The sequence below is a fragment of the Triticum urartu genome, chromosome 1A, assembly GCF_056163025.1.
Source record: "Triticum urartu cultivar PI428250 chromosome 1A, HENAU_Tu73, whole genome shotgun sequence".
NCBI lineage: Eukaryota > Viridiplantae > Streptophyta > Magnoliopsida > Poales > Poaceae > Triticum > Triticum urartu.
The window spans coordinates 325,982,145-326,004,806 of NC_141873.1; the positions used below are offsets into that span (position 1 = coordinate 325,982,145).

Genomic DNA, 22,662 nt, shown 5'->3' on the forward strand with positions numbered 1-22,662 from the left:
CCTCTGCTTCTTGTCGTAGAGTGTGCTGAGGATGCTATTGTTAGGCACCGCAGCCAGAGGCCAACTTGAGATAGCGGAGCATGTCCATGAGCAACGTCGGCCGGCTCTCGTCCACCCCACGCGGTGAATCAGGCATGGGCCACCCATAGATGACGCCCAGGACCCCATCTTCCACCACGGTCATCACTCTTGACTTTCGAAATTACACGGCCCCGAGCCAGCAGACCTCCCCGACATCTGTCCCGTCGTTGATGTAAGGTCATGCCCTAATGCCCTCTTTCGCCGCTCAATTCCGTGCCCGTAGCTCACAGCATGAAGCCAGCCGCCATGACCGACCATGGGTGGTCATGCGTGTGCATTACCACCTATCGCTCCAATGCCTAGCATGCTTGGCGTGTGTCGAGCAGATACACCGCGCGCCTCGTGCCCTCCTCTCGTAGTCATCCGGCCACCTACGGTGAGCCGCCGGTGAGCGCGGTCACTCACGGCCAAGTATGCCTCGCCGTGACCTCCGTGGACCAATTTTGACCCTGACGGTGAGTTCCGTGGCCCACATGTCAGGGAAAGAGAGAGGGGTTGTGTGAGAAAAAATATAAAATTTTTTGTGGGGGTCCCCCTGTAAGTGAGAGAAAGGGTGAGAGGTTTTTTTTTCCTTTTTAACTCGAGGGTAGATCCCATGTGTAAGTGAGAGAGAAAGAGAGTTTTTTTACTCTGGGGTAGGCCCCACATGTAAGTGGCATGTGCATAGAAGGGCAAATATGTCTAGAAAATGTCTAGTATACGGTCAAAGCCCTTTGACTGGACAGAAACGGCCGAAAGGGTATTCTTATAAGGCGGACTAATTGTAGAGGGGCAAATTTGAGTAGTGGGTGTGAGTTAGGGGCACAAATGCAAATGTCCCTTTCTCAATTTCCAAATTGTCTAGAATATAGCCAAAGTCCCAACAGCTACCAGGTTTCTTTCATTCTTATTAAAATAATTAACCATATCTTAAACATATCATGAACATTATCAGGTATGTTTTGTAAATCAAAGGAACATTTTATAATATTCCAGAGCAACTTAGCAATGGAGCATCTGAAAAAGAGATGATCAACACTCTCATTCTGCATACACGAAAGGCATTTTTTATCACCAGTCCAACCTCTTCTAAGAGATTTTCTTCTGTCAGAATACTATTTCTTAGCACCAACCAAAGAAAAACCTTCACACTGGGGGGCATCTTAATCTTACACATGAAGTTATGTGGGTATTTCACTCCATTCTCAATAGTATGTCTACAGTAAGACTTAACCATATATATGTCGTTTTACACGAAGACCATTTAATTTCATCTCTCTGCTCAATCAAAGTCACAATGGCACAACCCTCTTGTGGTCCCACAGTTCCTGTGAGTCCCCATAAAGAGTCCTTCTAAAATGGACATGCTCTAATCCTTTATTCAAAATCGCACTTACTAATTTATTTTTATCAAAACACAAATTATAAAGCCTAGGGAAATTATCTTTGAGTGCTTTACCTCCAACCCACCAATTTTCCCAAATCTCACATTCTTCCCATTTCCAACCACAAATGTACACAATGACAGGAATGATCTTTGTGTTTAATAAGTTCATACCAAAATTGTGAGTCCCCTTGTTTATATTTTATCTTAGCCATACCCCTCATTTTTTGGTATTTATTAACCAACAACTCCTGCCATAGTCCATTAGTATTAAACAATTTCCACCACCATTTTATAAGCAAAGCTTTCTTCATTAAAGCTAAATTTGGAATTTTTAAACCTCCCATATCTTTAGGTCTACATACCTCAGACCATCTCCACTTAATGATATTTTTTCTTATCTTCTTCTTTCCACACAAGTTTAGCCCTAAAAATCCATCCTCGTATTAACCCCAACAGGGAGTCCATAAAAGGACATCATAAAGTATGGAATGTCAGTTAGTGAGGATTGAACGAGATTTATCCTCCCAGCACTAGCAAGCAGCTTACCTTGCCAATTACTACATTTCTTCTCCGTTTTATGCTCAGGTAGTTTCCAAATTTTATTTCTAATTCTCTTCTCATCAATAGGTTGCCCAATGTATCTCATAGGCAGAGAACCCATATGGCAGGTGAAAATCTTTGCAAATTCCTTTGCCTTGTTGATAGTATCCCCAAACAAGAAAAATTCACTTTTATGAAAATTAATTTTCAAGACTAGCATTTGTTCAAAAAGACAAAATAAAATTTTCAGATGGTGTGCACTATTATAGTCATCTTGCAAGAGGAAAATTGTGTCATCAACATATTGTAACATATTAATCTCATTATCAATATTTTCCTCCAACACACCCTTAATCGGCCCATTTATTCAGGCTTTATCCATTAACATAGCCAAGGCATCCACAACCAAATCAAAGATAAGAGGGAAAAAGAGAGACCCCCTGCCGCAGCCCTTTGTGAGTAGGAAAATAGGGTCCTAGACTTTCATTGACTTTTATACACACTTTGCCCCCATTTATAGTGTGCATAACCAAGTCAATCCATTTATCTTGGAAATATTTAATTTTAAGCATTTGCAAAACAAAAGTACATTTAAATTTGTCATAGGCTTTTTCAAAGTCTACTTTAAATAGCAAAACACTTTGTTTCCTATGATGAATGCTATTCAAAGCCTCATGTAGAATAAGTACTCCATAATGTACCTCTTTCTAACAAAGGCAGTTTGTATTTGGGAAATTACCTCACCAGCAATCCCATTAAGTCTGTTCATAAGTACTTAGGTTTTAAAAATTACATTCAACAGACCGATCGGCCTGAATTTATGAATTTGGTTTGCATCTTTAGTTTTAGGGAAAAAAGTGAAAATTTCCATAATTGAGCCTAGATATGTCTAAATTTCCATTATGAAAATCATCAAACCTTAATGTCATTTTCAACCAAAACCCAAAAGTGTTGGTAGAACTCAACAGTAAACCCATGATGGCCTGGTGATCTATTATGAGTCATCCCAAACAATGCATTTTTTATTTCCTCTAAAGAAATTCAGCTTTTAGCTTATCCACAACATCACTAGGGATAGTCCTACGATTATCAATATCCAAGGATATAGATCTCTCTGGATGACCAAAAAGATATTTACAATATTTATTAATATAGACTATAAAATTATTGTCTCCATCATTTTTGCCTTCTCCTTGTTTAAGGCAAGTTATTTTACAATGATAATTGGGATACATTGTCATAAGCTAAAAGTGGCAAAAGTGAAATGTCAATTTCAGAGTGGCATAAGGAAAATGGGCAAAAGTTAAAGTGGCAAAAACAAATTTTGCCTAGATTTATATCCTTGGTGTGACTCTAATTTAAAATAAAGATGAGAATGGTATTTGCTCTGTTAACTGAAGCTCAAAATGATCAGATGAGATTCCATGAAACATCAGCTGCTGAGATATACACATCTAAACATTCAGTTCAGACAAGTAGGTTCGGCAAGTAGTGTGATTGTAAGCACTGTCAGCTCCTGCTTCTAGGCACCAACCTCGCGCATAGTGGTTTGGCCATGATGAGGGTGAACTCCGGCTTCTCGGTGAAGTCCACCTCATTGCCTGGAACCTCATGCCACAACTCATTGACCAAATTTCCCACGAAGTACTCGAGGTGAAGTCTGGAAATGCCAAGCCCGGCACAGATCCTCCTCCTGACGTCGAACGGCATCATCCTAGTCTCCCTGCTGCCAGCCACATCCACCCCCTCGTCATCGCCTCCCGACAAGAATCGCTCTGGCACGAACTTTGTCGGCTTCTCCCACTCTCGTTCGTCCCTGCTCATCTCTGCCACCATGAAGTTCACAGTGGCACCCTTCGGGATCAGGTACCCGCCACATGTTCTCCATCGCCTAGTGCGGTAGCATGAAGTGCGCCAGTGGGTGTGTGCGTAGTCCCTCAAGGATGACGACTTTCAGGTAAGGCATCCTATGGATATCCTCCTCGGAAACCTCTTCCTGGTCGTCTCCAGTTGTGATGCCGATCTCGTCATAGAGCTTCTCTTGGATAGCCCACATAAATATTCCTAAGCAGTACCTTAACATCGTATTTGATTGTGGACCTTTTATGAGCACCTAGGATTCTAAACTAAGCGTATTTTAGACTTCCTCCATTCTAACTCAGGAGAAGCGATAGAAGGTGAAGAACTGGTCATGATAACGATAAACAACAAAAGTAAAACCCACTGAAATTTAATTATTTTTTATTTTCTGAGTTTTTGGGAAAGCGGAAAAGCAAAATAACAAGAAAAAAAGTAACTAAGCAAAGTAGATAATTAGGAAGGTAAAGGTCTGCAAAATCTATGGTTAAATACGCAAAACAGAACCAAACAGCAATCCAAAAAGACTTGGCAAAACCAGGATAGCTTGAATTGAGTATACGTGAAGTCCCCAGCAACAGCGTTAGAAAAAGGCTTGCTTCCTTTGAACTAGGAAGGTGTTTGGCCCCAAATGCAAAGGTTTATAGCAAGCAGCAATTTCCCACAAGTGAATGACCTTAAGATTTATCGAACCAGTAGGAGTTGTAGAACATCTAATTATCAGTACATGCACACACACAAATACAAAAATGCCTTGGCCCTCAATGAAACTAGCGAGGTTCTCAATCTCATCACTAGCTTTGCTGGTTACAAGGATTAAATGTACGAGTGTATGGAAGATTTGATTGCAGCAAGAAAGTAAAAACAAGGAATTGTAAAGAGAGTGTTTGATCGAGGTTGAAAGAATAGGAGAAGAATGGACCGTGAACCATAGGTTCACTAGTAGTTTCTCTCCAAAAGATAGCATGGTGTGGTGAACAAATTACAATTGCGTAACGATTAAATTGCAACTTTTATAACTATGACTATCCAAGACATAATCAGCATATGAGCATCTCTAATATTCCATCCAAGACTGTTGTCCAGCATGTATCTTAAAGTATTAAGTAAAACAGGGTATTGCATGACATGAAGTAGATGACATATTGTCTTCACCCTACACAAAGGAGAACCACGCAATCATCTTTTTATCCCTAGTGGGAACAACACAATGCAAGCCTTTTACATTTTCCATGGAACCTAACTATCATACACAACTCCCTCTTGGAGATCGAATATCAAATATGGCGAAAGAAAGACAAATAGATCGGACAGGATATATTGAAGAGAATAATGCAGAAAAGAAACTAAAGATCTCAAACACATTCATATATCTCAAACAAGTTTTGCAGTGGCTGGCCATCAGGGTGCTATAGGTGCTACTTTTGTAGAAATTACGTAGCTTTGATTCGGGCTCGGACTCTTTGGTTTGAGCATGCACCAAATGCTCTTACCATGGAAGCCTATGTGGTACGGGATGGCGTGCGATTAGCATGTCATATGAGACTATGACATGTGCTTACTGAAACAGACGCTCAAGGTCTGATTGACCTATGAAAGCAAAGAGGAGAAGGCAGATTGGAACTAGCAGGCATTCTTCAGAAAATTGAAGATTTCGGTGGGTTGGTGTTTTTCTTAGAGAGGTTCTTTTTGGAGAAAGAGATGGCGCCTTAGGCGCCTATCCATTAATCTGAAGAACAAGTCACACATGGTTTTACAATGTCTGATGTTCAGATTGCCTAGCTTTAAAAGCATATGACGGTGATCCATTGAGTGGGACCTGCTATTACAAACCATTGTAAGACTAGTACTAGATTACGAAAAGTATGCTCTAGCCACATTGTTTTGAGCCCTGCTATTAAGCTCCCTGGGAATGTGTCTAACGGTTATCTAAGCCTTACTAGTAGAGCTAAAGAAATTTTCCAATTGGCTTCTAATCTCCAAATAACCAGGGCATTTAAGGATATCTCTTGCTTGTGCAACTTGGGTCAAAACCCGATTGTCCGTGAAGAAGATGATGTCTCCTGTTGTAATTGTAGTGATCAATTGGGCAGCTACCTGAAGTGCCATAGGTTCTACTTGGAGAGGCGACGCGATTTGCTCCTCGGATAAACCAATATTTATGTTGATCTCTTGATGTTTTCCAGTCATTTCTATGAAAGTTCCTATGTGTGTGGTGTTTTGTGTATCAAGTTTCCATGTTGCATCTGTAAAGACTTTGCAATTTGGAGTAGTAGCTTGCATGATATCCTGTTATTGTGAGCTTTATGCTCATCTTGACTAAGACCCTGCCCTGCTTATTGTGATTGAAGTGTTAGCTCCTGGTTATCTAGAATGGCCTGCATAATTTGGAATGCATGTATAGGCTTGGTCTCTTTCCTATCGAAAAGAGTATTATTCCTCGCTTTCCATATGCACCAACGAAAAATCATTATATTAATGAGAGAGGCATGTGGATGCCCTGAGTTAAGAAGAGCATTGATAATTTCTACAATACTATCATAGTTGTTAGAAAGAATTTCAGATTCAATAAACCAAGGATGAGCTACCCAAGATGCTCTAGCAAAGGGGCAAGTAAAGAAAATATGCATGTCATCTTCATCCTGATCGCATCTAATGCAACTTTTCTTAATAAGCTTGGAATATTTCCCTGCTCTCATACATGTTGGAAGTGCTTTCCTCAAGAGCCTCTAAGCAAAAGCCGGTACCCTTGGAACCATAGTCTTCTCTTTCCAAACCTGCTTGAGTAGTTGTTTAATCTCTTGAGGTACCTATCTAGGCAATGTAGATCCCTGTTGTTGCAAGTCTTGAATACATGCTTTATAAGCTAATTTTGAAGCTCAGTTACCTGAAGGATGCAATCTCCAGCAGAGGATATCAGTTCCCTCTTGTTGAATAATCGGTACCTGCATGATGCTATTAGTTACCTCATGATCAAAAAGATTGTAAATAAGTCTAGCATTCCATGTTTTTCTGATTTTGGTTCCACAAATCCTTGATCTGAGAAGGATAGACATAATGTTCCAATTGTATTTGCAAATGTTCGTAAATAGATTGCCAATGAGGAAACCAAGGAATGCTCGAAATGGAGGAATTGCCATCAAGAATTTGATAGGTTGGATTTGCTTGAAGAATGTGTCTTACCTTAAGAATTGAAGCCCAAAAACTTGATTTTGGGATGTTGCTTTTTGCTCTCCAAATAGAAGTGTCAGGAAAATATTTAGATTTAAGTACATGTGAGAAGAAGCTTTGTGGTTCATCCGCAATTCTCCAAGCCGCTGATAGGATTAGGCCTCTGTTAACTGCTTGAATATTCTTGACTCCAAGACCCCCTTCTACTTTTGGGGTGCACATGTCCTTCCATGCCCTGAGACAAAGAGTTGTCTTGGATGGGTCTTCTTTTATTCCTGTCCACCAAAAAATTCTAATGATAGTAGTAAGTTTGGCAACTAGTTTTCTTGAGAAAAGAATATTTGACATATAGTGTTGTTCATGTCGGAAGAGAAAGCTAATAAGGTAGTACATCTTTCACTTGCAACAAAAAAGGTAGTACATCTTTGTGCTGGACGAGCAAGTAGCTCGAGGAGACGATGTCTCTGGATTATATTTATTTCAAACTTCCTTTTTCTAGCTGCCAAACTTCCTTTCTACTCCCTCTAGAACTGATATAAGATTTTTTAGATCACTACTAGTTACCTGCAAAACGAGTGTAACCCCCCTATCAAGTTAATGAAAGTGTGTTGAAATGCAAAAAAGAAAACCTCGTCCCCATAAAAAGAAACTCCTGACCTCATTACGGTTCCAGATAAAAACTCAACACATTATGGTTCCATAAAAAATATGCTTTGTGTAATCTCCGAGCTATAGTAGATTTATGAGATAATTTTGTTTTTGCCACTCAAGCTCTTGCCATTTTCCAAATTATGATTCTTGACATTCACTTTCGCCACTCTAAGTTTTTGATAATACATCGCAATTTCATGGCAAAAGAAAAAAAATGCTCATTGGTGATTAATATGTCATTTGAAAGTTTTGCTTTTGCCATGGAATGATAATTGGGATGCATTGTCAAAAGCTAAAATGTGACAAAAGTGAAATGTCAAACTTTAGAGTGGCATAAGGAAAATGGACAAAAGCTAGAGTGGCAAAAACAAAAAAATTCCTAGAATTATATCCTTGGTGCGACTTTAATTTAAAATAGATCTCGATATAAAATCAACGATATAGGACTTAGATGTGCAATACTTATGGCACATCTAGATGTGCTTTAGCAAAACTGTTTAAAATAAAGATGAGAACGGCATTTGCTCTGTTAACCGAAGCTCAAAATGATCAGATGAGATTCCATGAAACATCAGCCACTGAAATATACACATGTGAACATTAGTTCAGGCTTGCACGTTCAGCATGTAGTGTGATTGTGTAAAGCACCGTCAGCTCCTGCTTCTGGGCACCAACCTCGCGCATAGCGGCTTGGCCATGACGACGGTGAACTCCGGCTTCTCGGCGAAGTCCACCTCGTCGCCTGGAACCTCACGCCACTCGAACTCATTGACCAAATTGGCCACGAAGTACTCCAGGTGAAGCATGGCGACGCCGAGCCCGGCGCAGATCCTCCTCCCGACGCCGAACGGCATCATCCTGATCTCCCTGCTGCCGGCCACATCCACCCCCTCGCCGTCGCCGCCCGGCAAGAATCGCTCTGGCACGAACTCCATCGGCTTCTCCCACTCCCGCTCGTCCCTGCCCATCTCGGCCACCATGAAGTTCACAGTGGCGCCCTTCGGGATCAGGTACCCGTCAATCTCCATGTCCTCCATCGCCTTGTGCGGCAGCACGAAGTGCGCCGGTGGGTGCCTGCGCAGTCCCTCGAGGACGACGGCTTTGAGGTAAGGCATCTTGTGGATATCCTCCTCGGAGACCTCTTCCTGGTCGCCACCAGTTGTGGTGCTGATCCCGTTATAGAGCTTCTCCTGGATGGCCGGGTTCTTGACGAGCTCAGCCATGATCCATTGCAGCCCGGTGGCGGTGGTGTCGGTTCCGGCGATAAGGAATTCGGAGCAGAGTATGACCATCTCGTCGTCCGTGAGCGCGCGGCCAGCCTCTTCTTCAGGGAGCTTGACGTCGAGCAGGGTGTCCACGTACGAGTGCTCGAACGTCGTCTCCGCCGTCGGCAACGCCACGCCGGCGCCTCGGTCGATCTGCTTCTTGCGCTCCCGCCGCGCGTCAATCAGCGGCAGGAAGAGCTCCTTCTGCCGCCGGCGCAGGGCGAGGCCCGTCTTGAGACGGCCGCGAAACAGGTGCTTGGTGACAGCCGGCCAGAAGGCGAAGACACTCGTCTTTCGCGCGACGTACAGGAGCCAGTCGCGCTGCGCGGCGCCGACCGCCCGCACCGCGGCCTCGTCGAGCCTCTCGCCAAAGCACATGAGCACGAGGAGGCAGAACATGGCGTACCGGAACGCCTCCATGACCATGACCCCGCGGGGCGCCGCCTCCACGCCGGGGCTGGAGCCGGACTCCCGCAGCAGCTTGTCCGCAAGCACACGGCGCACCCAGGCGCGCGCCGGCGCGAAGAGGCGGACGCGCGACGGGTGCAGCGTCTCCGACACGAGGTTGCGCCGCAGGAGGCGCCACGCGGGCCCGTAGCAGGCGCGCGCGACGGTGTTGCCGGTCTCGCCGAGGAGGCCGCGCGTGACCGCCGGGCGGTCAGCCAGAGCGGCGCCGCGCCCCACCAGGGCGGCGTGGGCCACTCGCCGGTCGGCCACGAAGATGGAGAGGCGGGAGCCGACGCGCAGGGACACGACGGGGCCGTGCCGCGCCATGAGGCGCCGGAGGAGGGGCTCCACGTCGGCTGAGGAGTGCCGCAGCCACAGTAGGCTGCCGAGCAACGGCAAGGCGAGCGGGCCCGGCGGGATGCGGCTGCCGTTCTTGGCCTTACCCGCGACGCGCTGCGCGAGCAGGACGATGACGAGGGGGAGGAGGAGGGCGACAGGGAGCAGGAGCCATGCCTGTGCCTCCATGGCGATTGATTTCTTCGCTTTTGCTTCGTTCTGCTCCGTCTCGTCAGTTCATCTTAGCTCTGCTCTGCTTCAGATTTTCAGTAACTTCCGGTGATGGATGCCGACGATAACAAACGTCACGCTGGTCACAATGGGGAGGAACTTACGAGTAACATTTTTAATACAACTTTACTTATGTGACATATATTTAATAAAAAGAGAGGTGCTTGCAGTAACTAGCGGAATATCACACACTTTAAGAAACAATGAGTCTATAACCTAATAAATACATTGTTGCATGACACTACATAGATGTTTCTACCTACTATGATGGTAGTAACATATTTTAGAAAAATGTGTAAGTTACTAGTTTATGTTTTTGCCCATTGTGACCAGCCTCAACAAGCATGGCTTCATTTATTTATTGTTATATGCGATCAGTGAGCGATCCAATGCATGTGAAAGCAAGGGGAGTAGAATAGTAGAGTAGCCGTAGAGTTTGATTTTCAAGATACAAAATGGACCATCGTCCCGTTCAGATTTCAGGGTCCATAGACGCGTGATGCACGCCTGAAGTGAGAGCGGCTGCAACGTGAGATCTATTAAATATTAGGATGGAATCTTTTACTAGACTAGAAGTAACAGCTTCTTGTCGGCCGAACCACTGGTTCCTATTGTTGCTAAAGATTCGAGTGACACTGCAGCACGAGCAGCATCCAAGAAAGAAGGCCAACTCCACCGCACGCCTTCAAAAGAACTCCGGTTTGTTCGGATTCTATCCGTTCGAGTAGGGCAATGGAGTTGTATCCGGGCGTGTCTTGGAATGTGGTGGCCGTGCGTCCAGTACGCGGCCGTATCCGTTTGCCCCATCCTGTCTGTCAGGATCAAAAATACCCATATTTTCATCAAAACTAGTTTACAACCCAAATATTTGTCTGAAAATTAAAATAGTTTTACAACCCAATTAAAATTGTCTTTAATAAAATAGTTTTACAACCAAATTGAAATTATCTTGACTGAACATAAAATGAACCAATACATCTATTGGTTACCAATGTGATCCCACGTATGCTCAACCAAGTCATTTTGAAGATTCAAATAAATATGCCAATCACGCATCTCACGGTGAAATTGGACAAACTGTTTAAATGTGGCCGGGTCTTGGTGCAGGGGCTCAATATTTTCACCTTAATAATCAAATCCTTGGTCGAAGATACTCTCATCACGCTCGTCCTCGACGATCATGTTGTGCATGATCACACAAGCAGTCATCACCTCCCAAAGCTTCATTTCATCCCATGACAGTGCAGGGTTTCGAAAGATACCCCATCAGGATTGAAGGACACCAAAAGCACGTTCCACATCCTTTCTAGCACTCTCTTGCATTTGGGCAAATCTCTTTCTCTTCTCACCTTGGGGTTTCGAGATTGTCTTCACCAAAGTTGACCACTAAGGATATATACCATCAGTTAGATAATATCCCTTGTTGTACTGGTGGCCGTTGATCTCGAAGTTGACAAGTGGGGAGTGGCCTTCTGCAAGCCTCGCAAAGACTGAAGAACGCTGCAGCACGTTGATATCATTGTGAGAACCTGCCATGCCAAAGAAAGAATGCCATATCCAAAGATCTTGTGATGCCACCGCTTCTAATATGACAGTGCACCCGTTGACATGCCCCTTGTACTGGCCCTGCCAAGCAAATGAACAGTTCTTTCACTCCCAGTGCATACAATCTATGCTGCCAAGCATGCCTGGAAAGCCTCTAGCTGCGTTGGTCGCCAACAATCCCTCTGTATCAGCGGTAATTGGCTGCCACAAGTACTCTAGGCCAAACACCTCGATCACAGCCTGGCAAAACTTGTACATTGACATTAGACATGTTGTCTCACTCATACGCACATACTCATCCACCAGATCGCCTGGAATACCATATGCAAGCATGCGAATGGCCGCGGTGCATTTCTGGTAAGAGGAGAATCCAAGCTTGCCAAGGGCATCCGTCTTGCACTCGAAGTATGGGTCATGAGCAACCACTCACTCTCGGATACGATTGAACACATGCCTTGCCATACGAAAACAACGACAAAATTTATCCTGCTTGAAAAGCGGGGTGTTCGCAAAGTAATCGGCATAGAGCAGGGTGTGGCCTCTGTCCCTGTTGCGGTTTAGGTTGGGAGCACGGCCAGGGACTGAACCCCTGTACCGAGGAAGCTGTCGTTGAATGTGGTCGTGAACGACCAGTGCAGCCACCACAAGATCTTCATCATCCGACGACGAATCGTCCGATGAACAAAGGAAGTGATGGAAGAAAAACTCGTCTCCACTGTCCATACCTTTGTGGGCAAAATATCGAACACTTTGCGGTCGTGGTGACGAAGAGGCCGCGATGATCACCTCGACGCAGCAGGGTTGGTTGCCGGCCGGCTACTGGCCGCTCTGGAGCTCTCGTCGGAAGCTGCTGAGGCCGCCGTGGTACGTCGCCGGCGGTCGTGTCCCCTCTGCCACCGGCAAAGACGGCGACGGCCAAACCTTCTCCGATTGACGGCCAAAACTACGGCAAAAGCGCGGGCGTGGTGGCGACCATGTCGAGACGTGATTTGGTAGGGACGGCCGGAGGCTGCGCGGTGAGGAGGCGGCCGGAGAATAGCAGCGGCGCCGACGACGGGGCGGGGCGGGAGAGAGAGGGTGAAAGCGTTGGGAGCGGAGGGACTGCTAGTGTCCCCGACAGGCGGGCCACGGAGGGACAAGAGCGTGCGTCCAGGCCGTCCGCGCGCGTCCGTTTCACTCCAAACCGAGCGCAAGTTTGGACCAGAGATGAGTCAAAACGGACGAAATCCGGACATTTGTCCGTTTGAGGCCGTGCGTTGGGCCGCGTTATTCGTCCGTTTTACTTCAAACGGACGCATCCGAACAAGATGAGGTCACGCGATAGAGTTGACCTAACAATACACAATTTTAATCATATGAAACGCAAGGCTTTGGAGTGGCGAGGCATCATGCAGTGGAGGGAAATGCAGAGTGAGTTGGAAGCTATTGGCGGGGCCGAAACAATTGGGAGGGCTAGGGGTTTTTGACCTCGAAAAATTTGGCCGTGCGTTGCGCCTCCGTTGGCTCTGGATGTCTTGGCAGGATCCGCAAAGGCCTTGGGTCGGCTCCCCGCTACCATGTGACAGCTCCGATCGGGCTTTGTTCTCCATGGCCACTGAAATCACTGTAAATGACGGCAGGCTGGCAAGTTTTTGGCATGATCGCTGGCTACAGGGCGCCTGTCCTAAGACAATTGCGCCAAATCTGTTCAGAATATCCCTTCGGAAGTTTCGTTCGGTTAGGGAGGCGATGCATAACGACAGATGGCTCCTCGACCTCGCGCACGGCCTCACGGATGGGATGGGGGATGAGCTTACGCGGCTTGCTTCCCTTCTGGACTCTGTACTGCTGGTCGATGGCACGCCTGATAAGATCGTTTGGCGATTCAACCAAAGCCAAGAATACTCTGCTAGATCAGCCTATCTTTTGCAGTTCACGGGATCGGTGCAGCCGGAAGCGGTCAGACTACTGTGGGCTGTGTGGGCTCCTGGCAAGTGCCGCTTCTTCCTATGGACTGCTGTACTTGGGCGCATCCTGACGGCCGACCTACTCCTTCGACGGGGCTGGGAAAACAGCTGCTTTTGTCCGCTTTGTGAACGCAATCTCGAGACGGCCTTTCACCTGCTTGTTGAGTGCCCGTGGTCGCGGGAGTGCTGGGATCGCCTCGCTGGATTGGCAAATCTGCCTTCGCTAAAACCTTCTAGCTGGACGGACACTAGCAACATCAAGGATTGGATGACAGTGTGTTGGACGCAGGCTACACCCACCAAGAGGAAGGGCGCCCTGTCGCTGTTGCATCTTGCCTCCTGGGAACTGTGGGGCGAGCGCAACAGACGCATTTTTCAGGACAAATGGATGGACAGGCGCACGTTCGTGCAACGGCTAAAGGATGAAATCATCTTGTGGAACATGGCAGGCGCTGGGATTCCTTTCGACCCAGGCTGAGGGCATGATATAACTGTATTTTCTTCCTTTTCTGGCATCCTCTTTTTTTGATGCTTTTGCCCTTCGGCACCTGCTGTACTGTGTTCCCTTCTGATCAATGAATTTGGTAGAGCAACTACCAACATTCAAAAAAAAAAACGCAAGATACCTCAAAGACTTCTGCTTTGCCCTTTAAGGTACATCTGTCATCTCTAACATTGCTGGCAACACACTTCGGCATACATATGAAACAGTTACTGTCCTCTCGGCATTGTACATTCCACTGATACTGTACACTAATATGACTCGGTATTTGTCTACTACTTCTACTCGTCAAAAAAACGAAGAACACAAGGACTATCAAACCTACGACACATACAACCCCACACAACACAACCGGCAGCCCAAGATTATGCACATCGCCGCTGAAATGTGGTGCCCTAGCTTAGTTCCGGTGAGGCTGAGCAGGGACCGCCACAGGTCAGAAGAGCGGTGTACAAGCATGCGTTGCTCAGCCGTCTATACACATGTTACACCAACAGAGAACATACACAGCTGAAACGTAGTGAATCAAGACCTAACCTCGGTGACCTTGCTTGCTGCATCTGACATCCTTAGGTTGCAGAGCAACGCGTCACGTCCTGTAAGCACGATCTGGAAGAAGTCCCCGACTCGTTTGGACAACGAATCCAACCCGAGCCGAAGCCCCTCGGCGCTTTTTGACATGCTGGAGATACAGTCCAGCAGCTCTTCTCTACCTTCCGAGATGCTGGTTCTCTCAGGAACGATGGTCATATTCTCGTCGATGAAGCCATTTGCCCCACTTATCATCTTGTCATCTTCACTGATACTCTCAAGCGTGCTCAGCTTATTCTCACAGTGGGTATCCTGCATAATTTCAGCTTCTTGTGTTCCTTCTTCAGTACCAATCTCTGTCATGATCACTTCACATTCCTGGCTACTGTCATCAGCCGACTTAAGATTACACTCGGGTTTTTCTTTCTGTTCAGTGATGTCCGGCATCACCATTTGCTTTGAAAGGCTCACAGCACAAGCCAGGTTGTCATTTTCTTCTTCAAGCTGAGCAGTCCTAGTCAACGCATGCAGTTTCCTGGCACATGCTTCGACTTCTTCCAGCTCTTTTACAGCTGAAACACTTCCCCTGGATAATTGCCTTTTGACTTCCCCACTGATGGTAGCATGAAGCTCATTGAAGGCCTGTGCCCAACCAAATTTCTGAGGGACATGCAACTCCACCAATGGATTGGGACTGCCTGACAGTGCAGCCACAAAGACGCTGCAGGTAAAGACTGTCACAGACTCTATTCCATACAAAGCTCTCATGAGGACCTTCCCCTTAGCAGAATTCTTGACCTTCATCAGACAAAGGCTCCCAGCAAGTTCCTGCAAGGCCGTTGAGCAGCTGTCGAGTCTTGGGCGCGCTGTGTCCACCTTGTCCATCCACTCCTTAAGTGATACCTCAGCTCGCTTGAGCTGCTCCAATGACAGCACACCGCTTTTGGTGTCCAACACATGCAGGACATACTTGACAAGCAACTGCCCTTGATCCAACCGAGCGAGCTCCGAGCTCAGCACGATGCAGATGTCCAGCAGCTTAACGCTGCTGTTCAAGTAAATGTCCACCCACTTCTCATCCCAATCCGAGACAGGCAGCTCGAGCTCGGTTATCAGGGTGCCTATGTTGGCATGCAGCTCTGACAAGCAATCCACGGCAAGCCTCATCCAGGACAAGGTGAGGACCTCCAAGGGATTCTCCGGCTTTAGCTTCCTCAAGCTCAAGGCCAGGGCATCCTCGTATGACTTGAGCAGCGCCTGGAGCTTCCGAGGCAGGTGAGGTCCCCCTGGGAGGATGACCCGGAAGGGGTTTCCCACAGGGAAGAAAGACCTATGTCCGTCGTCCGGGCGGCTCATCTCACTGCACCACAATCAACACATAACCTTCAATTAGCACACTACATCACAAACAGTAAGAACATAGGCATCGAAACAATACATAATAATTAGGAAACGTGCTGGTTTGATAACCAAGCGATGCATATGGAGTCTGTCAGTACTAGTCACTTGGCAGCGTGCAAACAGCCCAGGATTCGTAGAATCGTTTTAGAATCTCTTTTCGTGATTGACTTCACAGATAAGCTTGTGTCACAGCTACAAACCCTAGCGGCACTTTTCTCGGCTCACTGGACCTCACCAACAGCAGTAACCCCGACACACGAAGAACATATTACTACTACAGAAGCCCTCATGAGTCATACTATGGCGCCCGCACCCTAAAGAAACAAGCTAGGATATCAAAATCAGGGAACCCTGTGAGATATCATGAATGGCTAAGTAACAAGACGGGAATCGCGAGATCCACGAAGCTAGAGGGAGATGCTGCACGTTTAGAACCTACAGCCGGCCTGATTGACCTCAGATTCGCTGAAGCTTTCCCCTAAAATTTGGGCACAAATAGCGATTCCCCACGAAACCAAACAAGCAGGAAATGGAGATTGGTAAACGAATCGTGCTGTGCCTTACCTCGATTCGATGCGCGTCGGAGCCGATTCGAGCTTGGGTTGGGGATTTGGGGGGAAGTTCGCGGCGTCTGGTGGGGGAAGTTTTGTGCTCTGTTTTCTGCCGTTAGGTGCGAGAGTGGTGGCACCCAGCGAGGGGATAGGTTAGAAAATGGGCGAGGCAGAAAGTTCGAGACGCGCAGTACGCCGTTAGGGCCAGGGCTAGGGCTTGGGTGGGTGTGGGTGTGGGTCGCGTGGGCGCGACCGACCTGTTGCCGTTGGGCTCCGATTTTCCTTTTCCACAAAAGTTGGGTGGGATTTTACCTGGCGTGCGCTCCAGCTGCGGCCAATCGCCATCCATTGCGTTTGCAGGACGATTTTGTGTGTCAATCTATGCCATTTTTATGCCCGTGTGACGTGTCTTCCCTGAGTATTCTGAACTCTGCTAGACTTATATTCTTCTATGGACATCTTCAACGTAGACTCTCAAATCATCGAGGTAATAGCATCCCAGGTACCCTAACTTGCACCCAATGTGATGATTCAGTCCTAAAGTTGCAAAACTTGACTCCACCATACCCCAACTTGCACCTCATGTGATGATTTAGTCCCAGGCCAATCACAGCTTGCCAATTGGCTGGACCGGTCAGTATGCACAGTTTTGCACAAAACCCCCTGCCGTTTCCCTGAATCAACATGCACTTGTACCCATAAACTAGGCCCGTACTCCCGATTCGCATTCTTCTCTCTATCGTCACTCAGTCCATGTTCGTGTGCGTGTGCGTGTGCACGGCACGACAGGCAAGCGGCGATCGTATATACATAAACGACGACGGACGACGAGAGTACGGTACAGAGTAGCACTACGTAGAGGGAAGCTGACTCGGGGAGGTCCGAAAGGGCGCCTTTTTGCTTGGCATCTGCTGGGTGCTGAGTGCTGACCTGGTTGGGCAATCTGAACTCCTCATGGGTGATGGCCACAACACAATTACTCCCATCCAACGACCAAGCGTACGTACGTACTGGCCACTGGGCATGATGAATTGATGATCGTTGATGGGAAGGCCGAGTCGGAGACATAGATGGATGCATGTGCCGTGCCCGGGCGTAAGCTGAGCTCCAGGGCCCGTTCAGGCGTTTGAGGCGTGTTTTGGGCGCCTGTTGGAGATGCTCTAAGTAGCGAGATATTCTGAGGTAGAGTATAATTGATCATGGTGAGTTTACGGATTCATTCACGTACACGTGGCGCGTGATCTAACATTCACCGGCGTCTCATCTTCGCTCCGGCGGACGGCCATACAAGGCAACTCCCAGGAAGAAAACGCGTACGTCCGTCTTCGCTCGTCCCAGGTAGTAGGACGTATGAGTACACGGTACCGTACCACTCTTCTTCCCCGCACGGCACATGCATCCATCTATGTCTCCGACTCGGCCTTCCCATCAACGATCATCAATTCATCATGCCCAGTGGCCAGTACGTACGTACGTACGCTTGGTCGTTGGATGGGAGTAATTGTGTTGTGGCCATCACCCATGAGGAGTTCAGATTGCCCAATCAGGTCAGCACTCAGCACCCAGCAGATGCCAAGCAAAAAAGCGCCCTTTCGGACCTCCCCGAGTCAGCTTCCCTCTACGTAGTGCTACTCTGTACTGTACTCTCGTCGTCCGTTGTTGTTTATGTATATACGATCGCCGCTTGCCTGCCATGCCGTGCACACGCACACGAACATGGACTGAGTGACGATAGAGAGAAGAATGTGAATCGGGAGTACGGGCCTAGTTTATGGGTACAAGTGCGTGTTGATTCAGGGAAACGACAGGGGGTTTTGTGCAAAACTGTGCATGCTGACCGGTCCAACCACTTGGTAGCCAATTGTCGAGTTGTGATTGGCCTGGGACTAAATCATCACATGAGGTGCAGGTTGGGGTATGGTGGAATCAAGTTTTGCAACTTTGGGACTGAATCATCACATTGGGTGCAAGTTAGGATACCTGGGGTGTTATTACCTCCAAATCATCTGCAAACTTCCAGACCAACCTGTTCAAAAGCACTTTGTCATCCAACACGACACCAAATCGATCTGCGGATGCGAAAGGCCACAACCTTTTTTCTCAATTTTTCTTTTTTTTTGTTTTCCGCTTTCTTTTTACTAGTTCTTCCAAATAAATATATTACAAAAAACACTTCTAAAACATTTTAAAAATGATAAATGTGTATAAACAAAATGTTTCTCATGCGTACAAATAAATACAATCTCCGTTCTCAAATAAGTGCACCCGGTTCATGGACACGTGGTTGGACACCCGCCATTCAACTGCACTACCTCCGTTCTCAAATAAGTGCACATATCTATACCTAAAAGTATATTATAGTAATAATAATCTATGTCTGTATCTAATAATAAAGGGCTAATACTTATGTCCGTACATCACGAAAATTGCCCCTGAAATTACAATAAATTACCCACTATGCCTTTCATAAGTAAAAACGATTGGTTTTTTCCTTGAAGTCGCTGTCAGTTAGAGCATCTCCAGTCGCGCCCCTACCAGGCCCTCCCCAGACGAATTTTTAGCGCCGGCGGGCGAAAATCGGCCTAGTCGCGCCCCAGGAGTCAGTTTTTCGCCGGGTTGGGCCGAAATAATAGCTGGCGCACCCGAGCCGAACCCGGCACGCTGGGGGGTGCCGGCACAAGTGAAAAGGGGCGTGGAGCCGCTCCGTCGGCGAGAGGAGGGCCTTTTCCCGCCGAATCTTCCCGCTTTCCCCCAGCTTCCCTCTCATTCTCTCCACTCCTCCCGCCAATCTTCCTCCTCCTCCCCTCCCAGCCGGCCGCCATGCCGCTGAAGAAATACGTGATCCCCCGCGCCGCGACGGCTGCGACCACCGCCGTAGCCCAGCCAAAGCAGAGGAAGCCGATGGCGCCGCCGTCCAAGCCCCCGGGCATGTCCAACGCCGACTGGAGGGCTGAAGTTCAGTGTCGGGAGGCTGTCACCACCAACCGGCGGAACAGGGCCAACGCCAAGAAGGCCCGGGACAGCGCGGCGCGGCTCGCGGTTGCGGCGGTGGCGGAACAGGCGGAGCGGTCGGCCAAAAAAGAGGCGGCTCGCGTGGGGATGATGAACCCGCCCGGCGGCCACGGCCAGTACGCGCCCTGGAGCCAGCAGAGCGTCGGTTCGCCGGCCGGCTTCTCGTCGTCGCCGCAACCCTGGGGCTGTTGGAAATATGCCCTAGATGCAATAATAAAATGGTTATTATTATATTTCCTTATTCATGATAATTGTCTATTGTTCATGCTATAATTGTGTTATCCGGAAATCGTAATACATGTGTGAATACATAGACCACAACATGTCTCTAATGAGCCTCTAGTTGACTAGCTCGTTGATCAATAGATGGTTACGGTTTCCTGACCATGGACATTGGATGTCATTGATAACGGGATCACATCATTAGGAGAATGATGTGATGGACAAGACCCAATCCTAAGCATAGCACAAGATCGTGTAGTTCGTCTGCTAAAGCTTTTCTAATGTCAAGTATTTTTTCCTTAGACCATGAGATTGTGCAACTCCCGGATATCGTAGAAATGCTTTGGGTGTGCCAAACGTCACAACGTAACTGGGTGACTATAAAGGTGCACTACGGGTATCTCCGAAAGTATCTGTTGGGTTGGCACGAATCGAGACTGGGATTTTTCACTCCGTATGACGGAGAGGTATCTCTGGGCCCACTCGGTAAGACATCATGTGTGACGCTCGGATAATTAAGCTACAGTAATCCCCTTCTAATGGTGCCATGTCACCATGATTACTATTCTTAAACTCGCGCTGGTTCGAAACCGGTTGAAATTTCAAATCTAAAACAAAGTCAAACAATAAAAGTTTTCAAATATAAAAAACTAAAATGTTCGAATATTAGTATATATTCCCCTGATCAATATTCATGTTGGGACCAGCGTCATTTGAAACTTCAAAATTGCCCTTATCTATTTTTGAATTGAGCAAACAACACTTAGTGGTTCATTTAAATTCAAACTGAAAAATAAAGCCTTTCAGAAATTATCTAAGACTCCATGGATAGTTCCACGATATTGCAAAGTATTTATGAGACAAGTTTCCTATGTAACAAAATTTTATTTGGATCGAAAGCGAAATACAAAATAGTGAGCAAAATATAAAACAGTAAATATAAAAGGGAAAAGGCCTAATAAGCTACTGCATGGGTGGGCTCTATGTAGCTACAGTGCATTCGGCCCAAGCCCACCATGGCCTTCTCCTTCTTCCTGCTGTACAGGAGGAGGCAGCGTCATGGCGTGGCCGTGCACACGGCCGTCCACACCACGGATGTCGCCGTGTCGACCATCCGGAGCCCCTTGGAGATGCATAAGGACCTCCCCGACCGAGTGGACAAACCCTAGCCGTCCAGTTCACCCTCCTCGTGCCTCTCTGTTCAGATTTAGAGCTCGCTCGGGTCGTGGTCGGCATGGTCGTCGTCGTCACCGCGGCCACCGTCCACCCCAGCGCCTGAGAAGACGTCGAGGAGCTCCGCCATCGCCGTCTCCTTCGCCCTCGCCGAAGGGCTCGAGCTAGGATGCCCAGTACGCTCGGCATCGGGCACATCTTCATCGATACATCGCCGGCGTCCGATGACTTTTGCCACGGCTCCGGTCCACCCCGGCCTTCGTCGACTGCACCCACGAGCTCTATGTGAGCCCCTCCTCCATTCCCCCATGCTTGCCCCTTCGATTCATTGCGGTAGCCTTCATCCCCGAGCTCGTCCGAGCTCGCGTGTATGCGTACGTACGTACGTGTGTACTGCTGCTGCTCCTGAAGCTGTTGCTACCACAGCTGTGCGCGCGCGCCCGCACGCGTCCTCGCCGCGGTTGCTCACCAACCACTGTGGCTGCTCGCTGCTTTGCTCCCTGCGTGGTTGCACTGCTTGCTGCTGCCGCCGCTCTTGCACTGCCGTTGCGCTGCCTGATACGTCTCTGTCGTATCTACTTTTCCAAACACTTTTGCCCTTGTTTTGGAATCTAACTTGTATTATTTGAATGGAACTAACCCGGACTGACGCTTTTTTCAGCAGAATTGCCATGATGTTGTTTTATGTGCAGAAAACAAAAGTTTTCGGAATGACCTGAAACTCCACGGAATATCTTACAATAAATAATAAAAAATCCTCGCCAAAGATGAAGACCAGGGGGCCCACACCCTTCTCACGAGGGTGCCCCCCCAAGGGCGCGCCCCTACCTCATGGGCCCCCTGGAGACCCCCCGACTCCAACTCTATATAACTGCTTTCGGGGAGAAAAAAATAGAGGAGAAAAAATCATCGCGTTTTACGATACGGAGCCGCCGCCAAGCCCTAAAACCTCTCGGGAGGGCTGGTCTGAAGTCCGTTCGGGGCTCTGGAGAGGGGGATTCGTCGCTGTCGTCATCACCAACCATCCTCCATCACCAATTTCATGATGCTCACTGTCGTGCGTGAGTAATTCCATCGTAGGCTTGCTGGACGGTGATGGGTTGGATGAGATTCACCATGTAATCGAGTTAATTTTGTTAGGGTTTGATCCCTAGTATCCATTATGTTCTGAGATTGATGTTGCTATGACTTTGTTATGCTTAATGCTTGTCACTAGGGCCCGAGTGCCATGATTTCAGATCTGAACCTATTATGTTTTCATCAATATATGAGAGTTCTAGATCCTATCTTGCAAGTCTATAGTCACCTATTATGTGTTATGATCCGTTAACCCCGAAGTGACAATAATCGGGATACTTACCGGTGATGACCGTAATTTGAGGAGTTCATGTATTCACTATGTGCTAATGCTTTGTTCCGGTTCTCTATTAAAGAGGCCTTAATATCCCTTAGTTTCCATTAGGACCCCGCTGCCACGGGAGGGTAGGACAAAAGATGTCATGCAAGTTCTTTTGCATAAGCACGTATGACTATATTCGGAATACATGCCTACATTACATTGATGAATTGGAGCTAGTTCTGTGTCACCCTAGGTTATGACTGTTGCATGATGAACCGCATCCGGCATAATTATCCATCATTGATCCGATGCCTATGAGCTTTCCATATACTGGTTTACGCTTATTTACTTTCCCGTTGCTATTGTTACAATCACTAGAAAATACCAAAAACATTACTTTGCTTTCACTACTCTTTTGCTACCGTTACCATCACTATCATATTACTTTGCTACTAAACACTCTGCTGCAGATACTAAGTTTCCAGGTGTGGTTGA

At 47.3% G+C, this 22,662-nt stretch overlaps 2 protein-coding genes and 1 pseudogene across 2 annotated transcripts; all 3 read right to left on the minus strand.

The window, feature by feature from the left end:
- Window positions 1-3,496: 3,496 nt before the first annotated feature.
- Window positions 3,497-4,070, minus strand: LOC125532902 (cytochrome P450 89A2 pseudogene; annotated as a pseudogene).
- Window positions 4,071-8,203: 4,133 nt separating this feature from the next.
- On the minus strand, window positions 8,204-10,221 carry LOC125509519 (cytochrome P450 89A2). The gene has a single exon (XM_048674502.2). It carries the CDS (start codon window positions 9,901-9,903, stop codon window positions 8,317-8,319), a length of 1,587 nt encoding a protein of 528 aa, XP_048530459.1. The 5' UTR covers window positions 9,904-10,221; the 3' UTR covers window positions 8,204-8,316.
- Window positions 10,222-14,059: 3,838 nt separating this feature from the next.
- On the minus strand, window positions 14,060-16,593 carry BPS2 (BPS1-like protein). The gene is made up of 2 exons (XM_048674512.2): window positions 16,435-16,593; window positions 14,060-15,829 (listed from the first exon to the last, which is right to left on the minus strand). Exon 2 carries the CDS (start codon window positions 15,823-15,825, stop codon window positions 14,464-14,466), a length of 1,362 nt encoding a protein of 453 aa, XP_048530469.1. The 5' UTR covers window positions 15,826-15,829; window positions 16,435-16,593; the 3' UTR covers window positions 14,060-14,463.
- Between the last annotated feature and the right edge of the window lie 6,069 nt (window positions 16,594-22,662).